This window comes from Taudactylus pleione, unplaced genomic scaffold, assembly GCF_031769625.1.
Source record: "Taudactylus pleione unplaced genomic scaffold, aTauple2 ptg000212l, whole genome shotgun sequence".
Classification (NCBI taxonomy): Eukaryota; Metazoa; Chordata; class Amphibia; order Anura; family Myobatrachidae; genus Taudactylus; species Taudactylus pleione.
This window is the reverse complement of record NW_028284614.1, coordinates 7,364,363-7,376,850: the sequence shown is the minus strand read 5'-3', so window position 1 is coordinate 7,376,850 and position 12,488 is coordinate 7,364,363. Positions and strand designations below refer to the sequence as shown.

The 12,488-nt window shown below is 45.5% G+C and overlaps 1 protein-coding gene across 2 annotated transcripts in view; it reads left to right on the top strand.

The window, feature by feature from the left end:
- FBLN1 (fibulin 1) overlaps window positions 1-12,488 on the top strand; it is a 117,223-nt gene that overhangs the window by 87,914 nt on the left and 16,821 nt on the right. The window contains exon 15 of one of the 2 annotated variants that reach the window (XM_088478293.1): window positions 5,542-7,380. The exons of the other annotated variant lie outside the window; for it this stretch is intronic. Within the exon in view, the coding sequence (XP_088334419.1) occupies window positions 5,542-5,893 (352 nt within the window). The 3' untranslated portion in view covers window positions 5,894-7,380. Of the gene's footprint in view, window positions 1-5,541; window positions 7,381-12,488 lie in introns of those variants that run through there. 2 annotated transcript variants of the gene reach the window in all.

Here is a 12,488-nt window from a genome sequence, read left to right as displayed (position 1 = left end):
TTTGGTGGGCGTGCCTGCCAGACGGAGGCGTTCCCAAGGGAACGCCTACCGTCTGAAGCCGGCCCCACTGACATCACTAGTGATGTCAGTGGGAGTGATTTTGGCTCTGATAGAGCCAAAAGCACTCCTGGCCTTGCGGTTGAAAAACCCAACCGCAGGCTTTTACTCGCAGTTCCGATGGTCGCGATGGTCAAGACCATCGCGACCATCATTCTGCACGCTCGTATATGCTGTGGGTGGTGACCCACAGCTATACGAGCGTCCAGGAGGACGCTCCATATTAATGGAGGTGGGCCCTGATTCAGAGCGAGCGCTCTGGTCAGAGTGTCCGGCTCTGAATCAGGGCCTGAGTTAGTAGTTTGATAGTTTTAGTTCTGCTATAGTTATGTTGTACTAGAGGTTAGTAATGCTTGGATAGTGTGATACACTGATACAAAGTTTCGGATATCATTTATCATTGACCTGGAAGTCTATCTAAGTCACTTTACAATTATTTTATAATGATTTGTTACTAAAGGAATAACATTGTTCTATATATACTTTATAGAGAGCAAAGGGTTACATAAAAAACAACTCTGCGCATACCTATTAATGTGCCCACACACATAGCGATATTTTACCCGATCTAGCCGATTCCGACGCATTGGAACGACAGATTGTGTAAGATATGGCCAAATCCTGAGGAAATCGTGAGTCCCCACTCACGATCATGATGCGATGCGCGTCCCCGCTGGTCGCACATCGCATCTTCAAATCTGCCGGACAGTATGGCAGATCTGACAATCTATGAGGCGATGCACTGTAAAAAGTCTGACTGCAGGAGAGATCGTTTGAAGATTGGACACCAAATCGTGTGCAAATCGTGTGGAGATCGTGTGCAGAGCTGCCGGGGAGAGTTTCAAGGGAAATCGTACACATCGGCTCATCGTGGGCAGATCGGTATGTGTGTGGGCACCTTTAGTATTAAGGAGGCCAATCCCAGCTCATTTTTTCAATCCCAGGATTCAGGATTGAAAAAAATCTCGATCCCGGGATTCCTAGGATTGAGTTAATCAATGCCACAGCACACAGACTCCAGTGTGGGTGGGCACGGCTCCGCTGATCCCAATCCTGGGATTGGCTTCCCTAGTTTGTATCTGAACATGCCTCCAAATAAGGACCAAACGTTCACTATAATGTACATACATACAGTATATGATATCATACAGTCAGGAGGACTAGGGACCTCATTCAGTGTCGGTCGTTGCGGCCGCACGGTCGTACGCCACCGATGTTCGCTGAACTGCGCATTCGTAAACTTCACAATGCGCGTGCGCAAACTTGCTGCTACGATCCGAAATTTCTCTCTCCTTGAACACAGCCAGGTCGGTAGTTTGAGTGACAGAATGAGGCGTTTGTGGGTGGTAACAGGGGAAGGTGCTTGAAAACGGGAGAGTGGAGATCCGAACGCAGGCGTGCCTAATTATGCAAACGACGTTTTATGGGAGTGCATAATTAACAAAGTAGTGTCATGGCACACGTGACATGGGTGATTTGTACACTGACCTGATCGTAGAGCTTAAGAGAGGGTATGGTCAACCTTAAGCTCTACGACCAGTTCCGATGGTTCTCGATGGTCTCGATTAATCCTTATATGCCTGGAGATGACGTGTAATGCGTACGAGAAGGGTGCGTATTTTTTGTCTTCCGGCCGCTTCCTCTCCTTGGTCGGCCAGCTAACGATCCGATCTTAGAGATGCAACATGCGAGTGCATCATCTGCATATCCGGCCCCTTTTCCCGTACGACCGTGCGGCCGCAAAGACCGACTCTGAATGAGGTCCTAGATCTCTAGCATGCCATGTCAAATGTACTATCCTACTTATTTCTGTCAGACAGTGCCAATTTTCAACAGCCAAAATATTGAGTGGCCTACCGATATGGATATATGGCACTGGTAAAATGGATGCATGATTGGGAAAACCAGGGACGTAGCCTGGGCATAGAAGGTGCAAAGACAACCGGGTCTGAATTTTGTCTTTTCTTTAATGTTAGGGGACTTATGTATTAGCCCTTGGCAGATAGTAATTCAATGGTCAGTAAAATATTATGGAATAAGAGTTGCATTTATCCTTCAGATATATTATAGTTGGTATATCCGGGGTATTCCCGGATCAGGGAGATGTACAGGGAATCCCGGATCAGGGAGTAGTTCAGGGGACACCCAGATTAGGGAGTTGTCCGGGGTACTGCCAGATCAGGGAGTAGTTCAGGGAATTCCCAGATTTGGGAGATGTCCGGGGGAATCCCAGATCAGGGAGTAGTTCAGGAGATTCCCGGATTTGGGAGATGTCCGGGGGAATCCCAGATCAGGGAGTAGTTCAGGGGATCTCCCGCATTAAGGAGATGTCTGGGAGATCAGGGAAAATTCTCCCATCCTGAGAGACAATTATCTGGCGTGAGCAAGGTGAGGGGGACACATATTACATCCTGCCCACATCAGTATGTACAGGCCACCTACATGGGGGAATGGGACTTAAAGACGCAATTGTCCCACCCAGCTCTTCTTTCCCTATACTGCCTCTGTAAGTCCCATGGGGAAGGGAGGAAGAGTAGGCACTTATGGGATATACTGTATATGAATATTGATGGATTTGGCTGTGTGTCTGTGAGCACAGCAAAGTCACAGTGCTCATTGTTTTCCCAAAAAATGGGGATTACTGTTGCTGTAACCTTTGCGTAAAACAACGCCTAAAACTGAGATTGCTCTTAAATTACTCCAATAAATCGTCAGCCTTTGCGCCAGTCCCATCCAAGGTGCAGGAGGTCCAACTAAAATGCGCACAGATCAGAATAGTTCGCAGCTTCTGGCCGTATGCCCACAACGTGCCCAAGGGACGCTTGTTCTACGTCTGAATGCTGCTCTCCCAACACTCACTCAGCCCTACGTGAGAAAGCGGGCAAGGTGCCACCATCTCAGAATTGCTTGCAGTTGCTCTAAATTGTATACGCAGGTCTTCACACATGTGCTGTTTGCTACAAACGGCGAGATCCATCCGCATTCAGGAAAACGTGCAACTAGGAATAGCAACATTATCCTGTCCACAAATATGAGGTAACTGATGGACACATATTAATGGGATTTGTTATCCCACCTCAGCTGGAGATTCACAGATTGTATCAGATGACTTAAATGTTTATTATACTAAATGATGAGAACTGACTGGGCCGGACCTGGGCACACTCAGTGGTAATCTGGGATAGGCAGGTGCCCCAGAGACCTTGACTGGAATTGACCATACATGACTCACTGCCACGCACCTGAGCAGCTACCTCCTGCAGTGGCAATAGTTCCTCCCCTACTAAAACCTATAAAATGGCCGCCACCACTGACTTTAATGTTTACCTTTTAGGCACTGCACAAGAATTATATGGAATCATTTTACCTTTGTATTATGATAGCACAAAATGGATATGAATTGTCATCTCTCATGAAATTAAGATTTTGGATATGAAGTTAATAAAAATGTTCTTGTAAATTTCTTATTTAATAAGAAAGCTCAGGTTTGATTATATTTAAGGTTATAATGATACCACCCCTTCCTTTCATACAATGTTGTGTGTGTGTGTGTGTGTTTTATAGCCAGCAGGTGGCACTATTTCTAGTATTATCTCTGTCTCAAAGCTTTCCACAGAGCAGGATGATACAATACAACTAAACAATATAATCAATATAATGCACACGTGTCTATTTAGATGAAATTGCTAAATTAAATTTATTTTATATTATGACCATATTATAATTAGAAATCATATTTATTGTAGGCCGGTCACCTACAACCAGTGGATACAGCCATTTTGTTAGCCTAATATTCATGAGAATGCAGCTTATCAGTTCACTAGATAATAAAGGCAAAGGGGGAGATTTATCAAACCTTATCAAGAGGACGAGTGATGTGTTACCTATTGCAACCAATCAGATGTTAGCTGTTATTTATCTAGTACATTCTAAAAAATGATAGCTACACTCCAGGGTCGTCTTTAGAGAGGAGGGGGCCCGTGTGCATCCCCCGTCACAGCCCCCTCCCCTCACCCCGGCAGCCGACTGGCGCGGCTGGCTGGCCACCGCAGAATCCGTAGTCTCTGGGTCTACTGCGCATGCGCAGATCGCCAGGGAAATGGCATGGTCGCCATTTTCTGGCGCAAAACACCTGAGAAATGGCAGCGTTTGCAGGGTGTGCGATGCACGCGGGCCCCTGGATCCAGGAGGGGGAGCCTGTGTGCATCGCACACCCTGCACCCATTATAGATACGCCCCTGCTACACTCTGATAGATCGCTGTGGGTAACAACTCTGATAGGTCATCTTTATAAGGATTGATATATCTTCTCCTTAGCGGCATTGGGACATGAGGCTCTCTGATAGGCCGCATTATCATGAACATTGCTTCAGCCCACAAAATGGCTGCCTCCACTGTATACGTGCACTTTAGTCATGGGTTTCCCTTATTAATATCAATATAATGAACAAGTGATACTTCAGGTGTTGGCGAATTAGCGCCCTAATAATCTTCTGCCATACTCAGTCAGTCCTGGATGGCTGAGAGAGGTCACAGAGAAGAGACAGCTGCCCATCTCTGTATTGCGTTACGGCACTGAAATGTTTTGTTGTCTTCTGCCGGCTGCCTGCTTTGTAGTTTGTGTGTCGCTGGGTCTGCACCTGTAAATACATCTAAAAATGAGTTCAACTCCAGTTTTCAAGGTCTACTAATAACATACCTTTAAAAAAAATTAAATTAAAAGTCTTGTGTGCCTGCCGAAATAACCCTGAAAACTGATGGAGAGTGCACTTGTTGCCTACGCAGAGTGGAGGTAGCCATTTTGTAGACTGAGCCCATATTCATCAGGCTTAGCAATTCAATAGGAGCCGGGGGACATTGTGAATATTATGGTTCCTTGTGAATAGCGAAGCTGCATTCTCTGGGATATTAACCATCAGATGTCTGTTCCTGCTCTTTGCAGGTGCCAGGTGCTTTTTAAACTCCAGAAAACACAAAGGGGGAGAATATATCAAACTTTGGAGAAAGATAAAGTGGACAGAGATATAGTACCAACCAATCAGCTTCTACCTGTTATTTTTCAAACACAGCCTGTGAGATGGCAGTTGGGAGCTGATTGGCTGGCACCTTATCACTTACTTATCACTTTTCACTCTGTCTCCTAACACTGCTTAGTACATAGACCCCTTTATCTTTCTCCAAGGCTCGATACATCTCCCCCATAATTTGGCCAACCCAGTAGAACCACGGGGTCCATAGCCTGAACCGCAGTGGCTGGTGGGATGCTCACTTCTACCGGGGCTAGCCGCTGGACCCTGTAAATCCTACTAGTTGGGAGCAGATGATTTCACCATTAAAAAAAAACTCTGTTGTCTGGAGTTTTCCTCCATAGTGCTTGAAAGCTGGGGCTCTGTACCCCTGACTTGTGGCCTCTTCTGCTCTGCTGGCACGCTTGCTTCACACGCACTAATTCTTCTGTTGTCTTGTCTCTCACTTTTCTTGCAGCCGCTGTGAGCGCTTGCCTTGTTTTGACAATGAGTGCCAGAGCCAGCCCCTGAGAATAACCTATCACCACCTATCTTTCCCCACCAACATCCCAGTCCCAACCGACGTTTTCCGCATGGGCCCATCCCATGCCCTCCCTGGCGATAACATTCAGCTGTCCATTACCAGCGGAAACGAGAAGGGTTACTTTGCCACCAAAAATGTGAACTCCCACAGTGGCCTTGTGGCCATCCAGCAACCAATCACAGAACCCCAGGACTTCCTCCTAACTATCCAGATGAATCTCATTCGACACGGGACCTTGAACACGTTTATAGCCAAACTACACGTCTTTGTCACGGCAGAGCTTTGATCCAATGTGCGCTCTGGGGCTCATCTTCATTACTGTTGTTCTTTTGTGGTTTATTATTTTTTTTTTTAGATTGAATAAAGTTTATCTTGTTGCATGCTGCTCTTGGTGTGGCTTGGGTATTCAGGAAGGGCAGCTATCAATGTTATCGTAATCCATTCACTTGCATGCACTTTGTCTAAAAATATTATGATAATTACGGAATAATTAAGGCAACAATCCCACATAGAAAGTTTTTTTTTCTTTGCATATTATGTTATGAGCATGCATGTTATAGTCATAGCTCTTAGCGATACTCCTACAGATCATTATCTCCTTTTCAGTGCCTCTCTAGAGGGAGAAAAAATATGGATGACAAAGGGTCACAGCATTCAGCTTGTCATGTGATGGCAGAGGGGTGGGTATGGATGTATGAGCACAGAGGAGACACACAATATGTTGCTTGTCTGCCAGAGACAGGCATAGTCAATCTGCTGTTAAGATACAGACTTTCAGATTGTTCACATGTCATGTGATGGCAGATGGGGAAGAAGGAGGGGAAGGATGTCATAGTGAAAAGAGCTCAGAGCAGAATTTCAATGTGCCTCTGCTCACTACATCTTGTACTATGTGATTATGTTTGTCATGATAGTCACATAGCACTGTGGGAAATATAAATAATTATCAATGAATAACAGCAGTCAGAAGACACAAACTAGAGGAAGTAATTGGGTAAAAGGGTAATTGCCAAAACACTACTTATAGCCTGCCTCATTCATATATATTGAAGACATTTTTTATTTTTCCCATAGGATTGTTGCTTTAACTTGTAGAATTTAGTGTTACTATAGTGTTAGTTTTTCATGTGCATTGCTGATATCCAGCCAATCCAGGCTTTAAGCAGCAGCCATTTTGACTTATGGAAATGGTTTATTGATTCCACAACTATATGGACAGAGGAATATCTTACATTAAATATTAATTCAGTGATAACATCACACTAATATGTTTCCCGACAGAAATACTCATAATAACACCAATAATTTTAATTTTTATACCTCACTTTTAACAAGAGATCTTTTTATATATTGACATCAGACTATTGCTAAAATGGCTTCCGCTCACCATTATTCCCAGTGTTGTGAGCAGCCATTTTGCATTGAGGTGGAAACTAATTCTACATCTATCACCTGCAGTAAAAAAAAATATGTTTTTATGAAACCTACATTTACAAGTACTCTCACTAGTTATTACATTAAATAATAATGTAAAAAAATCACTAGTTTTGTTTTTAATATCCATAAATTAGCATTTTTTTGTATTTCTTTGCATACATTTTGCAGGCCTGAGACAGCTGCCTTAGTTTACTGCATGATAGATAAACGCCAGCTTATTCCACTGAATTTGCTAATAAATTCTTACATCTAAGATAATCTAGTACAAAGTACAATTAAAGCCTCGTATATTTTTTAAGTGTGTTTGCCAAAAATAAAATCTGTTTGCTTAAGGTATTTCTTCTTGTATTAAATGAATCTATGATAAATTGCATCACGTCATGTGATGTGTTGATGGTCCTCAAATGATTTTGGCAAGGAACAGCTGTCTAAAAGCATTCAGAGTACTATAGGCTGTGTACTACTGTACACCCTCTGGGCCTGATTCAGAGCCGGACGCTATTTGCGCTCGCTCGTTCGGAAAAAGGGGCCGGCTATTTAAATTGAGCGCTCGCTCTTTGCGGTCTGTTGACGCATCTATGTCTGAGCGAGCGAACGGTACATGCGCTCGCTATTTTGTATAGACGCCCCCTGGCCGCTCGCATCCTACGTCATCTCCGCTATTTATTAGATTAATCGAGTACATCGAAAGGCGTCTGAACTGCTCGCAGTGCTTGTGGTAGGATTTTCCAACCGCAATCATGCGAACAGTTCAGGCTAAGAAACAACCAAGTGATGTGGCCGATGACGCTGCTTTGTTAATTATGCACACCCTTAAAACGCCCATTTTGACCGTTTGGCACGCCTGCGTTCGGATCACCACTCCCCGTTTTCAAGCACCTTCCCCTGTTACCACCCACAAACGCCTCATCTTGTCACTCAAATTAGCAGGCACTCGCTATTTTGCGAGCGCTCGATTTCCGACCGCACTGACTGGTTGGCGCATGCGCATTACGACCCATACGCATGAATCAGGCCCTCTGTATTTGGTTTCACTGCAGCCTCAACAGCTTCAACACAGACCTTTGAATAAAATGTACTGTGAGCAGAATTGATGAAGTGACAAATCTCCTGCTGCTGCTTCTATGGGATCTGCAGGAAGATACTGTACAAGTGATGTTGATATTTACGTAGATGTTATGTGACTACTTCATTCCACTGATTTGAACAATAGTTACATGGAAATGAAACAAGATGCTCTCAAAGCTGCTACCCCTTGTTAATACATGGCTGTCGGGATGTTTCTGAGAGCAGACTCATGTCGATGTTTGTGAAGGGGCAGCTTAGCTAGAGATTTTTGTTTTATTTATAACGCAGTAGGAGCACGCCATGTTGTGGGAGTGTAGGAGACAATGGAACCTATACATTTTCTAAAAAACTAATTGCCTGATTCAGAGCCGGACGCTCTTTCAGAGCGCTTGCTCTGAATCAGTGCCCTCCTCTTTTTTAGAGCGGCCTCCTGGCGGCTCGTATAGCTGTGGGTGACCACCCACAGCTATAGCGAGCGGCCAAAAAGATGGTCGCGATGGTCAAGACCATCGCGACCATCGGGCTTGCGACGAGACCCTTGTGGTAGGGTCTCATCTGCCGCAAGCCCTGGAGTGCTTTTGGCTCTATCAGAGCCAAAAGCACTCCCACTGACATCACTTGTGATGTCAGTGGGGCCGGCCCCAGACGGTAGGCGTTCCCATGGGAACGCCTCCGTCTGGGCAGCCACGCCCCCGTCACACCCACTAAAGGGGGCGTGCTGTCGCTCACCATCGACAGCACGCCCCCTTTGTAGCGAGACCCATAGCGACAGCTTGCCTGTCGCTATACGGGTCTCGCACATGCGCACGACGGAGCCGGGTCCGTTGTGCGCATGCGCACTGGCCTAACATCGACCCGCTTGCGAGCGCTCAGCGCTCACGAGCAGGTCTGAATCAGGCCCTAAGTACAGTATAGTGCAAAGTCCCTCCTACCTCCATTATGTCATTTGAATGTATAAGTGTGTACATGTGTGCATGAGAGTACCTTAGGGTTACCACCTTTTTCAGTTTCAGATATGCGAACAGGGGGCGCGACAAAACAGCTGTACAGTTACAAACATTTTATAGCTCCGATTTCAGGCCCCAACATGTCTCTTTATATGCCTCATTGCCCACTCATGCACCCTTATATGCCTCATAGCCCCCTCATGCACCTTTATATGCCTCATAGCCCCCTCATGCACCTTTATATGCCTCAGAGTCCCCTCCATCAACTTTATATACCTCCTAGCCCCATCATACACCCCTATATGCCTCATAGCCCCATCATACACCCCTATATGCCTCATAGGCCCCTCATGCACCTTTATGTGCCTCAGATCCCTCACATCCGCCTTTATATTCCTCATAGCCCCATGATACACCCTATATGTCCCATAGCCCCCTCATGCACCTTTATGTGACTCAGATCCCACTCATGCACTTTTATATGCCTCAGAGCACCCTCATGCACCCTTTTTTGCTTTATAGCCCCCCCATGTCTTTATATTCCTCAGAGCCCCCTCATGTCCCTTTATATGCTGAATAGATGGCAGCCCTATGATTCATCTATACCCTACACTATGTCCTTGACCACTCCAAATACTGCAATACATCCCTGTCCTACATATACACTGTACTACATCCCTGAGGCCTCCATATTCTCCACTACATCTCTGAACTACCACACTGACACCTGTATCCCCTGCGCTACATCACTGATTCCTCCTTCACCCTGCCCTTGCATCACTGATCCCTCTACACCCTGCACTGCATCCCTGAACCTCTATACACTGCACTACCACCCCGCACATCATCACTGCACTACTTTACTAACTCCTATATACACAGCACAACTTTCCAATCCTACAATACCGCACTACATCCCTGACCCTCTATACTCTGCACTACCTCCCAACACATCATCACTGTACTACTTCACTAACTCCTATATACACAGCAAACTTCCCAGACCTACAATTCTGCACTACCTCCCTGACCCTCTATACTCTGCACTACCTCTCCACACATCATCACTGTACTACTTCAGTAACTCCTATATACACAGCACAACTTCCCAGTCCTACAATACTGCACTACCTCCCTGACCCTCTATACTCTGCACTACCTCTCCACACAGCATCACTGTACTACTTCACTAACTCCTATATACACAGCACAACTTCCCAGTCCTACAATACCGCACTACCTCCCTGACCCTCTATACTCTGCATTACCTCCCCACGCATCATCACTGTACTACTTCACTAACTCCAATATACACAGCACAACTTCCCAGTCCTACAATACTGCACTACATCCCTGACCCTCTATACTCTGCACTACCTCCCAACACATCATCACTGTACAACTTCACTAACTCCTATAAACACAGCACAACTTCCCAGTCCTATAATACTGCACTACCTCCCTGACCCTCTATACTCTGCACTACCTCCCCACACATCATCACTGTACTACTTCACTAACTCCTATATACACAGCACAACTTCCCAGTCCTACAATACCGCACTGCATCCCTGACCCTCTATACTCTGCACTACCACCCCACACAACATCACTGTACTACTTCACTAACTCCTATATACACAGCACAACTTCCCAATCCTATAATACTGCACAACATCCCTGACCCTCTATACTCTGCTCTACATCCCAACACATCATCACTGTACTACTTCACTAACTCCTATATATACAGCACAACTTCCCAGTCCTATAATACTGCGCTACCTCCCTGACCCTCTATACTCTGCACTACTTCCCCACACAGCATCACTGTACTACTTCACTAACTCCTATATACACAGCACAACTTCCCAGTCCTACAATACTGCACTACATCCCTGACCCTCTATACTCTGCACTACCTCCCCACACAGCATCACTGTACTACTTCGCTAACTCCTATATACACAGCACAACTTCCCAGTCCTACAATACCGCACTACATCCCTGACCCTCTATACTCTGCACTACATCCCTGACCCTCTATACTCTGCACTACCTCCCCACACATCATCACTGTACTACTTCACTAACTCCTATATTCACAGCACAACTTCCCAGTCCTACAATACCGCACTACCTCCCTGACCCTCTATACTCTGTACTACCTCCCCACACATCATCACTTTACTACTTCACAAACTCCTATATACACAGCACAACTTCCCAGTCCTACAATACCGCACTACATCCCTGACCTCTATACTCTGCTCTACATCCCAACACATCATCACTGTACTACTTCACTAACTCCTATATACAGCACAACTTCCCAGTCCTACAATACTGCACTACATCCCTGACCCTCTATACTCTGCACTACCTCCCAACACATCATCACTGTACAACTTCACTAACTCCTATAAACACAGCACAACTTCCCAGTCCTATAATACTGCACTACCTCCCTGACCCTCTATACTCTGCACTACCTCCCCACACATCATCACTGTACTACTTCACTAACTCCTATATACACAGCACAACTTCCCAGTCCTACAGTACCGCACTGCATCCCTGACCCTCTATACTCTGCACTACCACCCCACACAACATCACTGTACTACTTCACTAACTCCTATATACACAGCACAACTTCCCAATCCTATAATACTGCACAACATCCCTGACCCTCTATACTCTGCTCTACATCCCAACACATCATCACTGTACTACTTCACTAACTCCTATATATACAGCACAACTTCCCAGTCCTATAATACTGCGCTACCTCCCTGACCCTCTATACTCTGCACTACTTCCCCACACAGCATCACTGTACTACTTCACTAACTCCTATATACACAGCACAACTTCCCAGTCCTACAATACTGCACTACATCCCTGACCCTCTATACTCTGCACTACCTCTCCACACAGCATCACTGTACTACTTCACTAACTCCTATATACACAGCACAACTTCCCAGTCCTACAATACCGCACTACATCCCTGACCCTCTATACTCTGCACTACATCCCTGACCCTCTATACTCTGCACTACCTCCCCACACATCATCACTGTACTACTTCACTAACTCCTATATACACAGCACAACTTCCCAGTCCTACAATACCGCACTACCTCCCTGACCCTCTATACTCTGTACTACCTCCCCACACATCATCACTTTACTACTTCACAAACTCCTATATACACAGCACAACTTCCCAGTCCTACAATACCGCACTACATCCCTGACCTCTATACTCTGCTCTACATCCCAACACATCATCACTGTACTACTTCACTAACTCCTATATACAGCACAACTTCCCAGTCCTACAATACTGCACTACATCCCTGACCCTCTATACTCTGCACTACCTCCCCACGCATCATCACTGGACTACTTCACTAACTCCTA